We start from the raw sequence: 16,763 nt of genomic DNA, 5'->3' as shown, positions 1-16,763 counted from the left end.
TTCTTGAAACGAACTGCTTCGTAGCAGTAACACAATGGCTGATAAAAATAAAAACTCAAAAGTTTCCCAAGAAATTTTAAATCTCTTCCATACTTGGAAGTAGACTACCTGTGCTAATAACGCTTAAGAAAACGATTCAGTTCATATACTGAGAATACTTGCCTCAACTCAAATATTGTTATTTCCTGCTAAAGGAGGCCAGCTACATATTCCTCAGCATCAAATAAAAACATATTGATAAAGAACCCAGGATATTGAAAAGACGTTTTAAATTTTGACATAATTCGGTTTGGATAACATCGATGAGCTGCTGCAGCGATTTCCTTGTCGCATAGAAGCGTTCTAGTATAGATGGACAAAGACATTTGTTTTACCATGTTTTCTAGCAGGAAAAGATTAAACAAAAAAGATTTCTATAGATAATGACACAATGGGCTAAAATACAATGAAGTGGACTAAGTCTTGTAATGGTTAGCCTAGCAGCTACTGGCAAGATTGTTTGCTCTTTTTTTCAATCAGGCTTTCCTGATTATTTAGAATGTCCTCAATGATTCCTAGAAGTAAAACTCTTCCAAAATCTTGATTGCATCCCAAAGAGTAACCGGTGATTTTTAACCTCCAGCTTGCTCAAGTAGCCTATAGAGCTAACTAAGCCATCATCTTAAAGCAATTATTTTGTAATCATAATGACTCTTATATTGTCCTCACATGAAAATTAGCGCTAATTTACCATCACAAATAATTATGGCAGTACTGTAGCACACTGTAGCTTATTATAAACCAAGGAACCACTGGTATCAATAAACAGACCAAAAAACTTAATTTTTAAAACTTAAGCATTTCACATGTCAAGCTTAGGCTCCAGTATGAATTTTCAAACACTTGGAAAAAGAATATCTTCTAAACTTACTATTGTGAAAACAAAAAAAGGTATTGAAATAATTTTGAGTTAGCCAAAACTACTGCGTGCTTGAGCTGGAGAAACAGCATTTAAAAAGTTAACTGACATTAAACGTGTCTGTAACCTTGTTGTATATATAAAAAAATGACTTAGTATATTTCAGAGGTATATTATTTTGTTTAACTTTCATGATTGTCCCACTAGTTAAGTTGAATAAGGAGTTGAGCATCGACTTTGTGAAAGATAAAACAGCAAATTCGAGCAATTCTAGTTTAACATTTAGAGAAAGCTACGCGCTTGAGCAACGGATTTCAAGGATAGCTCTTCGTCTAGCGACACTTAGTGGGTAGAATAAGTTACATGTCTCACCACTTTAACAAGCGAAGAAGACTTCAATTTGTCGATCGCGGCGACCGAGCTAGTGCATCAACAGTTGAAAGCCTGTACAAAAACAATATGCAAAACTGCCAGAACCAAGTTTTTTGATAGACGTTCTCAGTTCCAAGATATAAATTTTCACAATCAAATCAATGAATAAGTGCTGAAGTTTGCTGCCTGTACCTGTATCACAACCCTTGTCCACCCCGTTAGCTCAGTGGTTACGCGCCCGGCTCCAGATCACGCGGCGCTGGTTCGGCTCTCGGGCTGTACGCTTGAGCAACGCATTTCAGGACAGCTCTCCATTCAGCGGCACCTAGTGAATGGAATAATTCCCCGGCAACAACACTTCAACAATCGGAAAACTTCACTCTATCAATCTCGGTGACCGGCCCTGCGTCAAGAGCCTCTAAATTCTACAAGAATGCGAAACTACTAAAAATAACCTATCAAGGCTTTGCCAGTCCGAGGATGAAGATCCAAAACCAAACCAAACTTCATCATTCGTGTGTGCTCGGCCTCGAAGCAGCTCTTTCTCAATGCTTGTTATGCTGTCTACCATTGTTCGCAATCATATCTTGAATGGGTTTACATCACTTAAGTTTACACGCCTAACTTGATTTTCAACAGCCTCACATCACTTAAGTTTGCATTTTTATCTTCAAAAAACGTCTATACAACAAAAACAAAAACTTTGGAAACAATGTAAACATGAAAGAATAAAATCTTCGTAAGAGAAATGTGGTAAAAAATGCACAAACTGACAAAAAACCCAAGATTTAAAACAACCTTTTATATTGTAGATCAACTAATACAAGTCATTGTCATTTTCTTCTTCGTTGTTCATTTTAGCTTCGAAAGCACTTTCCCATGAGTCCATACTCCTTGTCCACCGGTGGTAGCCAACCATCCATTTTGCCTGAAGGGTATTTATTCCACCTAAATGTAAGTGGTAGCCTGTTGTGAACTTGTACTAAAATCAATATCAAACCGTTAAAGCTGTAGGCTCTATGTTGGCAGACAAATTTGTGAAGTTAAAACTACCACGTGACCGTCAATGAAACAGAATCAGTTTTAAAAGAAAAAGATTGCAAAATGACACCTTATGTTTGTTTCTTATGACACATATTGCACGGCACACTTCGACATGATTAAAAATGGCCATGATATTTGATGTTGTTACTTTCCTATCGATTTAGCGACATAAGAAAAGGTGAACATTGCATGAAAAATCATCATTTAATGCTATGATACTCAAAACTGTCGTAGACTATAACGTTTTTTTTTTTCACCTGATAAAAGTTCCAGGGAAGGTATGTATTTTTCCCAAAATGCGCAGAAAGTGGCTTCTGGAGTAGGGCTACGTATCCGGTTATTCTGGTGGGTACTAATTTCAAGATACAGCTGATGAGTCTGATTATATTTAGGCCACATATGGAAGTTTGCTTGATTTTCTTGAAGTCCATTTGGGTTGCTGAAATAAAATTGCATATTACTGGGTACTAAAATTGTTTTAATTTGAGATTGCCACAAGAAATGAATTTGTGAATAGATCAATCTGATCAATTTGCGCAAAAGCTAAACTGAAATAATTCAGAAAGTAAAACACAACTTTCGTTAAATATTCTTCTTTAGTAGCCATCATTTAAACTCGAGTTCACAGCGCAAAAGGCCGCATTTTCAGTAAGCTTACTGTAACTAGTTTAGCCATATCCATTTCGTAAATTTGTTTCAAAAATTCTTGTAAGTTTAAGCAACATTAAGAAATGTTTCTTTTAATCTGGTTCTTGAAAATGTTGTCAAATACGCTTTGAATCAATGTCAAAAGAGTTTCTTAGTTGTAATAAAAGTATTAAGTCTTGAGAAGGAGCGGTCTTCTTACCGCACTACTTGACTATACTCACAATAGAATAGCGAGCATTGTGTTTCGCTACCCATACCGATGTAGCGTCCACAATAGCCACCAAGACTTTTCCAATAACAAGTGTTTCTCGGCAGTCGAGTGTAGCAAGAATTGACAGCGGTAGACACGTGTTTCGCCCATAAAGCTGCGCTTATCAGTATCGCACCACTAGTTTAAGCCACATAGTTTTCAATCGCTGCTTTTGTCAGTCAATTGAATTCTTAGTGTTGTGGAAAGAAAACAACTAAACTAGCTGTCGCTAAGGATATACAGTACACTGTGGTGCGATACTGATGAGCCCAGCTTCATGGGTGAAACACGTGTCTATCGCTGTCAATTTTCGCTACACGTTGTCAAACATGTGGTACGTAGATCATAGTTACCCAAACTGTGCAAAATTGGTCCACATTCGCACAATCTTTCGGCTTTTTCGTCTATCCTCATCACTGTAAGTATTGTTGACATTGAACATTGGTAGACCAAACACGAGCTCAATTTCGTATCCATGCATGACGCCCATCCATGAGGGCCAGGGGTTGTTTGACAATCGATACGATAAATGATACAAATACACATTTGTCGTCGGAAAATGAAACGAATGTAATCTGAAAATATAAAGATTTAGTTAATGACACACAAAAGATTGATAGAGAGCAAGAGAGAAAACGTCTGAGCATTTTATTTTATTTTTATTTGCGTTAATACGACAACATTTGCATCAAAAATGTGACTTGCGGACCTGTTTTTGCTTACTTCCTGCATTTTTCCACAAAATTGTAGTTTCTAAAACATTTATTCCAAAACAGCGGTAAAATAAACAAAATCATTTTCGTAAGTGCTACGTGTACTCGTTATGCTTTATACCAGTTTTAGCATGAGGATTGATCCATTCCACATAATTACAAACTTGACGACAAACTAATCTCCTTAAAACACTACCTTCTCCTGAATGTGAATTAGCGTTGGGTTAAAAAAATCGATTCATCAATGTAGACCTTCCACGCAATTGAAGTTAAACGGAAAGGGCCATAATCGATCTTGTTTGAAGTAGTTTTTTTGTATGGCGTAAGGTTATCAAATGAAGTTAATCTCTTGGGACGCAAAGACGTGGCCAATATGTCTACTCTACATACAGTGCGCAGTCAACTTCAATAAAGCTATGCAGCATTTAATATAATAACTGCTTTGAGAAGGGCTCACCACTTAGGATACCACACAAAACAACCCGTTTCATGCCAATTTTAATAAAACTCAAGTTTATGCATTTAACCTAAGATCCTCTGAAGCAAGACGCAAGCTCAACATCTTTTCAATAAGAACTAGGCTTTCATACTGTACAAGTGTACAACATTACCTAGTTGCAAAGCTTGACACACCTCTTTTACATCTCATACAAATCATTCAAAATAAAGCTCTTGCCTGTTTATTTTACCCCAGACATACCCCAGTGAATTTATTATATGTTAAATTTAATGTTTCCAAGCTCTATGAATTAATTGAACTTGAATATGCTAATTTTATGGACAAATATAAAAGTGAACTTTTACCTGATTGCTTTAGTGCTTGTTTTAATGATTTAAATAATATCCATCATCATAATATTGTACTTATCTAGAATTAACAATAACTCCGGGCAAAAAATGCTACAGTACTTGGGACCCCTTGTATGGGGTAAGGTTCCTTCAAAAATAAAATGTTTGTGCCCCTTTTTATTCAAAAAGAAATATCAAACATATCTGGTTGGTTGTTATACTCATGTTAAATGTAGCCTAACTCTATTGTGTAGTTTTCGGTGAAATTGATCTTGCAGTGCGGTGGGTTTCCGGGATCTGATTTGTGCTTTGTTTAATTTTGTGTGTTATGTTCTTGTTATGTCTGTTACGATAATTGTTCACGTACAATTTTTTAATAGTTAGTTTGTATGTACTAACCACCACACTACGACTGTAATCTTATTCAACGTTTTTTATTTTCTCTTGTGTTTGACAGTTGTAGGCTATGACTTCAATTGTTAACTTTTTTGCAAAATACTGACGAGTGGAAGCTGACTTGGTGACCTCGTAAGGTCTTTCGCTTCCTTCCTCTCTCATTTCATTATGTAGGCTAATGTACCAATGCATTGTCTCGTGATATCGTGAGAAAAAATAAACAGGTGTTGTTGTCTGTACTACAAAATCTTGAAACACATAACCTGAGTAATATCATGTGTGTTTTAGTCATTTTAAAAGCTCAATCAATGCATCAACATGAAAACACATTCTCCATAACCATTAACCAGAGTAATTCTAGGTTATGTACCCATCCTACTATCAGTTGTTCGACTGCGTTAACTCTATGCTGCTCGACTACACAATAGCCGATTGGTGTTCGATTAATTAAAACGATTAATTCTTTGCTGGACAAACTAGCCGCTGCGTCATTTCGGAGATCAGATTAATTACCTTCCACTCTCTGTATAGCCAAAATGTTGCTTTTAAGGTCTTTTTTGACATTGTTAGGAGGAGATCAACCGTTAGAAACACACATGACTGAAAAATTACGTCGTAAGATATCGTGATAGGCCTAGTATGCTTTTTTTTAATTTTTTTAGTTTAAACAAAATTTTAAAATAGTAAGTAGGTAAAACTACTTTGCAAGGATATAATTGCTACATCTGCTACAGTAGCAATAATGAAAAACCTCTATTCTTCAAGGAAACAATGGTATTGAAGTAGCCCACCTTATATCACTGTGTTTGCATTCCAAAAACATGCAAATGATCCTATCATCTACTTACTTTACAGTGGCAGTAACAGGGCAGACAACGTGAAAATGACCAACAATGCTATCCAGTGCATCTCGGTACTGTGCTGGATTTTCAGGAAATTTCCAGTCTTTGTACATGAAAGCTGCAGCATCTCGGCCAAATTCGTTCGTTCGTAGCCCGCTCAAACCAACCCCAACCAAGTATTGTTCTCTGAAAAAGGACAATTTGATTTCAAGAGTTTGTACAAGATTCTGCACATCAACACCGAACATGATGTAACAAAGATTTGCAAGTTGTTAGTGTAAAAAACGTAAAGGTAGTCCCATACTTGATTCAAGTGTTGGGTATGAGAAGATTAAGTTCCCATTGTACCAACCCTTCGGCACTAAGGAGAACAGGGTGGCCACTGGCCAGTTCCTTTCTCTCGGCCGCCTTTCCTGCAGCAATTATGCCAACCCAATTTATTGCACTCTAGGTAGATGTGAGTGGTGTTTTCAACAACCAGCTGTAGCCGGGAGTCGAACCAGGATTACAGAATTGGAAAGTCAACGTCTTATCCGTTGCGCCACCCCACCGCCATCCCACCGCCGTTAGTGTAAATATGTAAAATAAAAAAGCTCAACTATAGCTGCTGTTCAAACTGACTCACTCTGTGAGGAGACTGTCTGTGTCTTTGTTGAACCCGGGAATAGCATACAGCGTGAAATAAGATCCTTCGTTTGAATTGAAGCCGGCCAAAACATCAACTTTAGCTTGTTTTCCCATTCTAGTCATCTGTCATGCGCACAAGGCGCAGAAAGAAATGAATGTTTGTTGTTCTTTCAAAAGTGCCGTTTTTATTCAGTCGTTTAGGAAAACATCACAAAACAAAAATTGTCAGTAAACCGAGTTGATATGGTGTACGGTGCACAGCAATCTCCTATAAAATGAATTATTGAAATCACAAATAGAAAAGCATAAAATCGTTTTACTGTATATTTAACCTATATCCTTTCAAGCGTCAGTTTAAACTGACAGAACGAAAATCACTCACATTTCATGAAAAAAAAATTTTTCTCGAAAAAAAAATTAAAAAATTATTTGTTTCAAGTTACGCCTATCTGAAGCTACATTGAAAAAACAAACAAAAAAACTCCTATTCAGAACGATACGGGTTTGATAATAATGAAGTCTAATTACCTCCTGAGGATGTTTGGGAAGAAAAGTGGAGCCATGAACTGGAACAAATGGAAAGTCAAATATTTCGGTTGTGATCCAAGAATTATCAAATATCTCTTGAGGAGTCTTTGAACGCAAACAACGAAGTAAGTGATTCTCGCTCATATTCTCCGCATCTTCACACATGGCACTAGCCGCAAGCTGTCGGGCTCGACTTATGGACACGTCCAAACTTATGGTTGCCCAAGGAGCCATTTGTGTCCCACTTTGAAGTATCACTCTAAAGCACGAATTTAAATTTTCGTTTGCTTTATTGCAATATGAACTATTGATGCATGTCAACTACAATACGGCGTAGGCTACTTTTATAAAACCACCTAAGCTTAATAAAAAGGATAAGGCATTAAAGGTATTTTTTTACCCCCAACACACCTTTATTTACAAGAGAATACGTAAAACACTGACTGCATATACTAGCAAGAAAAGGAAAAAGAACAAGTTTTCTTCAATGTTGTGAGTGCACAGCGAGAACATTGTAAGCTGAGCATAATCTCTAACTACGACACAGTTGCGTTACCTATCTGGATTTTTGTTCTTGATCAATTTTACGCTGTAAGGTTACTCAACTAGTCTTAACAAAGGTCCAGTTTAACAAGTTGAATATTTTTAGCGGTCCGGTAAATAAGTTATTTCATACGCAACCACGAAAGTTAAGCTATCTGGGAGTGACTATTGGGGAGTCTGGGAGTCGAAGCCCTCCAGCAACTAGGATAATCACAATAAAAATTGCTTCCTCCCAGTAGGAATCCGTTTGAAGAAGCCCTGAAACGTGGCCATGAGGTTATTCTTCCAAGAGCTCAAGGTTCATCATCAACAACCAGACGGTCCGCCAGTTGAGTAGCCCTATGCTGTACAGACAATCCGCCAAGTTTCTTCAGGCCAATAATTTCAATCGGAGGTACCTAATCCTCGCCTCAAATAGCTCCAACTCGTTTCACATGTATTTTGGTTTATTGCATTGCTAGCAGTTAGCAGATATCACATAGATGGCTTTAACGTTTGTTCAAATCAAGATCTGCTTTGTTCATATTATGGAAGTTACCGTCATGAATGATGTACGCTATCTAAAGTTTTAAAGAGCAGTAATAAGTCCATGAACCCGTTGTTTCATAGGAACAAGAATATTATCTGCTCCGAGGAGAGACACGATTTTTCAATAGTTTGACAAGTCAAGTTTTAGATGTGTCCAGATCTCAATTAAGAGCTCAATCAAAATGTCAAGAGCAGTAAAAATAGAGCTTTAAACATGCATAGGCTACATTAAATCTAGTCTTAGGAATGTGAGGTCTTTTCAGAAAATAGCCTGTCGTTTCTGTATGTATCATTAATGTGAGTCAGTCCTTTGTTATTTTTTATACCTGGATATTATTATCATTAGCATGTGCAAAACTGACCTTTTAATTGCATAAAAAAATTCAATTAGTTCAAAGTGACATGTCACAAACTGAAATGAAGTTAATAAAAAACTAATCCAATTTAATTCAAAAGTACTGAAATGTAAAGAGAGAATGCAAAGCGTTAGACTGTTAGTCGATCGTAAAATTTTCTACCCGACATATTCACGTAAAATTTAACACAGTTCATTACTTTAGATTTGAACTTGAGGCTGTACGAGACTTCACCACGAGCTCATAAGAAGATAAAAATCAATACACTATTGATTTGCTGGTTATTCGAATGTATATACATCAAAGTCTATAGAAAGATTTTCTCTACGGCTTACTTCACGCTTTTACCTTTTATTAAACCTGCTGAAAAGTAATTGATTAAAATTGCAACATTTGGTGTGAAAATGCACGAGAATGCAATGATTTTCCATCTTTTTGCATCCAAGGAACCTTTTAATGAATTTACCGAGCCTGTAGAACACTAAATGTATACAAACAACCTTGAGTGACAATTTTCAAAATTTGTACACATGTAAAGTTTCGTGCTTAAATGTTTTTTTTTTCGAAAATTTGTGCATTCAGGGATTTTAAAGATGTCCTTAACTCCAGGTTTGGAACCATTGATAAAAACACCCACCTGTGAAAAAGTCCCCTGCTTAATGGCGATACTCCATGCAATCCGATGGATGTAGCACCTGCGCTCTCTCCAAATAGAGTGACACGGTTGGCGTCTCCTCCAAACCCGGCAATATTATCACGGATCCATTTTAAAGCGAGATTTTGATCCAGCAACCCTGCATTGTCAGGCGTTTCTCCAGCTAAAGGTGGCATGAATCCCAACGGCCCAAGCCTGAAAATAACCTTATTTTTCATTTGGATCTTTACTAGTCGGTGCTGACACGTACAACTTGTGAAGTTAACAAAATAACAAAAGCAACTAACACTTTGTCATAGCCACATGTAAAAGTACGATATAAGTTATTATATTGATAGAAATGAATGTTACGACTAGCAAAGGCCCTACAACCTACATGTAACATAAACTCATTGAAACACACATGCTCTCCAAACTCCGTCGTATACTGACTGTCATGTAATGTAACTGACTGTCGTCGTAATCATGGACATGTAGCTACAGAACTTCACATTAACTATACTACTGTATCAACATCTACACTATAATAGCACATGTCAATGTTATCTACACTCTACAGTCTAAACGTATTATTAAACGGATATCAAAATATTTTTGCAAACCTGTAATTTATTGAAACTACAACTACGTTTCCAGAAGCTGACAAATATCTTCCGTCATATACTTCAAGAGCAGGAGTCCCACTATAAAATGAACCCCCAAAAATCCATGCCATCACAGCGAGGGGTTCGTTGTTCCCTTCGCGTAAGCTCGGCGACCACACGTTCAAGTAAAGGCAATCTTCACTCTTCAAGTTCGGGGCATTCCACATTTCGGAGCCTACGCCGAAAAAAGTTGACTGATAATCGGAGTTTAACTACAAAGCTTGCACTACTGCTATCATCAAATGTCTGATAATGCAAATACATCGACCAAAAATATTCCTTCTACTTGTTTTTATTAAAAAAAATACTTTGCAATGCTGATACATTGGGTGGGCATTTTCATGATGCAAATTAAGTGTAGGCCTAATAATTCTCTGGTTTTTCTAAAACCGAAAAAAAAAGAAACATTGTTACTCGACCACTCGAACTTTTGAACGCAAAACGGAAAGCAAGGCTTTGGAAAAATCAATGTCAGAAATTTGACTTTCCCAATGTTGGTTTTATAACAGTCGAGAGCACTGCACCGTCCCTCATCAAGACATCGCATCAGCATTCAGCACATGTGAAAAGCACCTGGTTGTATTTTCACAACCAAATGATGTGATTAAAATTAACAAAAAAAAATCAACATTTTTGTATCTCGTACTTCACAAAGAATTTCCTCACCAGGTGTGCCTGCCGTCTACAAAAAAAATCGCATTTCTAGTCACCTCTAAAGCCTGGAAAAGTGTTGTCGTCTGAGTGGAAACAAGAAGGCCCAAAGTTTTGAGTTTCTTTTACATTTGGTCTCCAGGATATTGGAGGTTGTGGAGCTGAGAATCTGAGATCATCAACAGGGGGGCGTGCAAAAGGAATTCCCAAAAAAGCGGACACAGCAACATGGCGATGTTCAACTTTTACGGAAAGGTATTTTCCTCGAACTGCTCCGTATCTGGAAGAGTAAATAGTCCGCTTAAAAATAACCTTTTTCTTCAGCACGATAAAGAGGCTTCAAATTGTGGCCGTAAAAACCAAACTTTGAGTAATAACGTGAAACTAATAGCTTTGTAAGGTAAGCAATTCTAAATAATTGAAGTTTGGTAGAAACGTTTTTTCTTCTGAAATAATGAAATGCGATGACAATTTTGTGCCCCGTTTCCCACCTGTAAGCTGATTCCAAGCATTCTGGTATGCAGAGCCGTTGAGAGGATAATTTGGTCCTTAAAATCATCTCGGGCCCCGGTCCAAAAGTACATGGACTACCCTGTGAACGCTATGCTGGTATGGCTCTTGATTCACAGATTTTGATTGTGGGAATCGTTATTCTCGTATTTAGAAAGTTTATTGGGGAGGTTAGTTCTGACAACTTTTTACATTTTTAAATGCTTTTAGCAACTGACGCAGGCTCGGTCCAAGATGGATAGAGAGAAGTTTCCACTTTTTGTTGAAATGTTGTTGTCTGCGAATTATCTGATCCACCAGATGCCTCTGAATGAAGAGCTATTCTTAAAATGATTACTTGAATGGACATCCCACGAGTCGAACCAACGCTTACTTGTTTTGTCATTTATTTTTCGTAGGCAACACAGTCGGGGGCTAAATCAACTGGAATATCGGGGAAAACTATCACCAAATATTGTGATAAATGATGTACCTCATTCATACCGGTGGTTGCAATAGATTTAAGAAGAAAAATCCGGTATAAGTTGCATCATCTAATGATGGTTGAGCCATACTTAACTTAAGAGGAGCTATGCTAACAAGGCATCTGTTACTTTCAAAGTTGAAACTACTTATTGCACTCTGTTCACTGACCTTGTGTCTGTAATGGGGTCGCTTTGTGCTATTGAAACATATATGAAAAGTGATAGAAAGCAAACACGTAATATAGACGTTGTTAAACGGTATCTACGCTCCATCGTTATGCAACTGACATAAGACAAAGCTCTACTTAAGTTCTGCAACAAGAAATATTTTGGAAACAAGCAGTCAGGGGCGTAATTAGGGGAGGCAAAGGAGGCAATTGCCCCAGCGAAATGTTTTAAATAATGACTTCACCTACTGTTACAGCATTATTTGACAAAGTTTTGCTATTGATTTAGGCTGAAAGTACTCTCAGAACGCATAATTTTAAGGTATTTCCTTTTAAAAAATTTGGGGAAGGCCCTTCAGACCATTTTGTTGGTTCTCCGCCTTCGGTGGCTTGTTGCCAGGCTCACTCAAACGAGTAAAAATAATTTTATTCTCTTCCCGTTTGAAATGTTGTGCTGGCTACAACAGGTGTACTGTTATAACCTATGCCAATCAAAAAATAGTAGTTACAGGATAAGCCTATGTCTTTGCAACTCATTCAAGAGAGTCCCGCCGATTATGTAGCGAAACTTAGCTTGACTAGATTGTCAGTCAATCATGTCCTAGTAGATCAAACACAGTTACTGTATTTTTAATCGTTTTTAACTACTTTATAACGCAAATTAAACGACTAAAATAACTTTTATTTTCAATAGAATTGCTTTCGATTAATTAACCCAATGAAACTCATTACTGGAAAGCAGTAGCGTAGCCAGGAATTTTGAAAGGGGGGGGTTTTGACCACCCAGCGGCGGGGGGTCTGGGGGGCCTCCCCCAGAAAATTTTGAAAAATTACTTTGAATTTGGTGCATTCTGAGAGCATTTTCAACAAAAATGTGGGTCTGAATATTCCTGTAAAATGGTGCTGTCCGGTGGCATAGCAAAAGGATAAGATCATGTTTTCTTCGGCATTTTTCGGAAATAAAGCTAAGTCTCTATGTTTTCTTGTTTCTAATTCCTGGCTGAGATGTTTGGTATTGGCAAAACTCGCTCTTTTAATGCAATTTTGTTTAAAACTAGGCAATTTTTTTTTAGACTGAAAGCATCATTCTCAATATCGTGACGTCACACGCGTGCCAAAGGGGGGGGTTGTAACCCCCAAAACCCCCCCCCTTGGCTACGCCACTGCTGGAAAGTAGCCATCTGCAAATCTCAGCAACGAGACAACTTTGTCGTATCATTCTTGTCATAGTCACAGACACAGTGATGAATTATTTAATCGACATGTCAGAAATGCTTGTTCGCTAACTAAGCAAACATTCTGTTTGACTTCATTGTCTATTAAGCCCTTTAAAACATACAGTGCATTGAGATAGATAGGCCTACTACTTTGTACGCTGGTGGCATTAATTCGTGCTGTAGATCTTTGCACCTGAATGTGTTCAAAACGCTATCTCTAAAACTCCGTATCCAAAAGGGAACCCAAAAAGTAGGCTACTGTCTCATGCAAACTCACATTTCTGAGCAATAGCTATTATTACAAAAATTCTGAAAAAACTTGGAAAACTTTCACTGGTGTAACCATTGACAGCTCATATATCCTGTTTCATCTGTATATTGTAGGACGCTTCTAAACAACTATCCAAATAACGAAACTTGTTACAAGTTATGGCAGACAATAACTGCAACACAGTAAAGTTACTTTCCATTGCAAAAAAACCAACAGTCAAATCAACATCGGCAGCACTATATTGCAAGTTGCAACACATCCCTTTTCTGTCACTGTCGGAAAAATTAAAAATTCTACCAGACTGCAACATCCCGCGCTAAGTCATCAAAATGCTGCTAAAGTGCTAGAAAGGTTTTATCGAATCTTGAATCTGCAATTTGGCGAAGGTTATCCAAAGCCACAAAGCCGGCAGCTATCAAAGATCTCTGTTGTACTGACTTGGCTTGACCTTTGTATATGAAGTTGCTCACTGTACACTTAGAATGCATAACGCTTTTCTTACAATATGATTGACTGATCAGCGACCAAAGCTATTATTATCTTCAGCGTATGTTCAATGCAAAAGCAACGAAAAGCGCAAATCAACAAGGGACTGGTCGACTTGAATCAACTTCGAATTACACGCTTCCCTTTCTAAATCGCTGCTGTGAACGACAAAAGGTTTGGATTTTTATCCCTTGAATTTTAAACAGCATTTAACATAGTGCTGTTCTAATGCTTTTACTAGGTCACGGAGTGGCTTACTTCCAGTAGAGCAGGGGTCACCAAATGGCGGCCTGTGGGCAGCATGCGGCCCGCCACGCTGTATCGCTGCGGCCCGCGAAAGGTAGCAGAGTACAAGTATAATCCAAAATACTTTTCTTGAAGAGTCAATGAGCATGAAGGTAAAAAATACTTTCCGGAAAGCATATTTTCGCTTTGCATACGATTCCACCGACCGACCATTCAGATTGTAGTTCTAGGCGGGGGTCGCTTAAAGTTATTTCAATGCGATGTCCAGCCACACTGTCCCAGTGGTTGATTAAAACGTCTGTTTTCGAATTTCGAAATTGTCTGTGAGCATAGGGCTGCTTATTTTAAGTTTGTAAGTGTCATGTAAACACTAGTGTGCGTTTTACGGTTATTGTGTTTCACGAGCAGTGTTACCGTTAAGCAAGTTTTTGTTAGCAAAATAGGCCGGTATGCCAACTCAATTTATAATAAATTGGCAAATTATTTTATATAAATTTAAACACATTTTCTGGTTATATCAAGAAAATGCAATATCTTCTGACAGGTGTTGGTTGTATTACTTCTGGTTGTATTATGGTTGTATTTTCATAAGACAACTTCTGGTTGTATTATGAAAATGTTTAGTTTGGTACTGCAAAATGTTGTTAGTCAACAATTCTTGTCATGCTGATAAGCACCGCAAGTGACAGTTGTCTAATAATCAAGAAAGACGGTTTTATAGACTCTTACAAAAAGATGAAAAACCAACTCATTGCTTTTTTAGAGGGAACACCGTTCATGAGTTACGATAGAAACGTTTTTTCGGTGATTTCTACAAGCTTTTGTTTCATGGTGCCTTGTTTCTTTCTCCCTATTATTGAAGCCTATTTTTCGCTGATATGTTAGCAGCATAGCAGGTCACTGTTGTTGCCTGTATTGCGATGTGTCATACATTTCTTTGGTTACTGAAACTGTTAATTGCAAGATATCTTTTGTGAAGCGAAGTGACAACATCAATCTTGCTTGGCGATGAATATTCTAATGAAACCGTTCGCCTCGCTATAAGTGAGCAAAACAAGTGGCATCGTTTATTAGACATTGTTAAAGAAGTCAAAAGTGTTGTTAATGGAGCTTGGTCTGGCAATAGCGTTGTTCGACTAATTTTGTTGCTGCGGTATTCTAAGATAAATATTAACAATATGTAACGCTGAATACTGGGTACGAAATGCGTTCATTTCTAGCATAAGAGTCAACCTACCTAAAATTTTATTAGTGCGGCCCACCACAGCTCTCCTAAGTGCCAAAGTGGCCCGCATGCAAAAAAGGTTGGTGACCCCTGCAGTAGAGGATGAGTGATATTCTTATGCTTACACTGTAGAAAAATAAGTTGCTTTATTGCACAAGGTATTGAGTGGCAATGCGTGACAGATTATTTTGCTGCGACTTCCTTTTCTGCAGCAACTATACAATCAACAAATCACTTCTTTCTTGCATTGATTCCACGTCTACTTACGATGAACCTTGAAACAATACAAGAAAAGAGTTACATCTGGATGAATCGATGGTCAATATACGCATGACCCATTCCCTGTATTCTAAGTAATAGCTTTCAATATATAGCAATACGTTTCAACTCAATTTTAGTCTCTTCAATATTACTCAGTCTAGCACTCTAGCTGCTTCTTTTGTACAACTACAAAACACTTAAAGACTTGTGAGACGATCATGAAAGGCATGGCGTGCTCGCTACTGAATAACCAGGTGTTTCAAACATCAATGAATGCGTTTTTCTCACAAGTTTTGTAACGCCAAGTTGTTTTGACTTAATTAGAGAGAAATCTAAATTTTTAGATGTTAAGTACTGTAGATTGTAGAAGCTTGATTTCTGCTTTTAACATAATTGTATTCAAGCTAAACATTTTTATGTTCAGACTTCAGTGAAAGCGTGTTCAACGTATTCTTCTATAGATAAACAACATGCTGATAAAGAAAGAGATTGACTGGTTGACTGACAAAATAAACTAGTATACTGTACACAGGCAAAATGTTTAAATCTACTGCAAGAACTGTCACTGCACACTGTGGTAAGTGATAAGGTACTGATGGAGACCATACTCAGCTCAGCCAAAATAAAACGAGCATAACTGATTATATTTTACAGTTATGTTATGCTTCTAAGAAGCACTAACTCGAAAATAATCAATCTACAAGTATAACGCCTTCAATTTTGAACAACTAAACACTATCATAAACCAAAACGATGGCAAGACAACATCCAATCATGGACCGGACTCAGCTTGGCGACACCGGGCGAGTTGGCTCAAAATCGCCACTCTTGGAAGAAAATAACCCATGTTGATGCGCAATCTGCTGCAAGCGGAGATGACAACTGATGATGAAACAATATCATTGCAATTTTTTTTTAAAACGATCGGAAAATTTTTAGGTAGTCGTTGTAGCCTTTTATGTTGGGAAATTTTGCACAGTCCATTTTGAACATGGTGCTAAACACATAAAACGTATCAAATAAGACCTTAAACTATAACATGAAAGCTTGCTTCTTTAAACTAAGTAGCTCATAATATCATGTTAGGTATACATAGCTTTTTATCTGCACGACAATGTTATGGTGGAAATATTAAACCACCGACTTTGATAGCCTGCGTCACGAAAGTGAACGACCTCATGAAAGTTTACAATCGGCTTTATGTTCCGATGATGGGCAAAACAAATTCCGAATTTTTTTAAGACAATCAAAGACTTTAGCAATAGTGCGGCACCAGAACGGAGTTTTGCAGTTTTGGAATTGGAGGAAACCTACAACTAGTTGAGTACCTTTGAGTGTGTGGCAAAATTAAAGGAAAAGCAGAAGAGGAGAAAGTAAAATAAAATATAAGTTATTTGAAGAGAAGTGCTTTAAATGCAGATGAGCTCATATA

The 16,763-nt window shown here is 37.4% G+C and overlaps 1 protein-coding gene across 1 annotated transcript; it reads right to left on the bottom strand.

The window, feature by feature from the left end:
* Window positions 1–1,916: 1,916 nt before the first annotated feature.
* LOC145767143 (cholinesterase-like) lies at window positions 1,917–11,762 on the bottom strand. Its single transcript, XM_082578907.1, has 10 exons — window positions 11,628–11,762; window positions 10,544–10,764; window positions 9,792–10,008; window positions 9,172–9,384; window positions 7,108–7,366; window positions 6,578–6,702; window positions 5,959–6,138; window positions 3,566–3,787; window positions 2,572–2,753; window positions 1,917–2,218 (listed from the first exon to the last, which is right to left on the bottom strand). Exons 1-10 carry the CDS (start codon window positions 11,729–11,731, stop codon window positions 2,088–2,090), a joined length of 1,854 nt encoding a protein of 617 aa, XP_082435033.1. The 5' UTR covers window positions 11,732–11,762; the 3' UTR covers window positions 1,917–2,087.
* Window positions 11,763–16,763: the final 5,001 nt, after the last annotated feature.

This window comes from Aplidium turbinatum, chromosome 3 (assembly GCF_918807975.1).
Source record: "Aplidium turbinatum chromosome 3, kaAplTurb1.1, whole genome shotgun sequence".
NCBI lineage: Eukaryota > Metazoa > Chordata > Ascidiacea > Aplousobranchia > Polyclinidae > Aplidium > Aplidium turbinatum.
The sequence above is the reverse complement of the archived record's forward strand: the minus strand, read 5'-3'. Positions and strand labels throughout refer to the sequence as shown.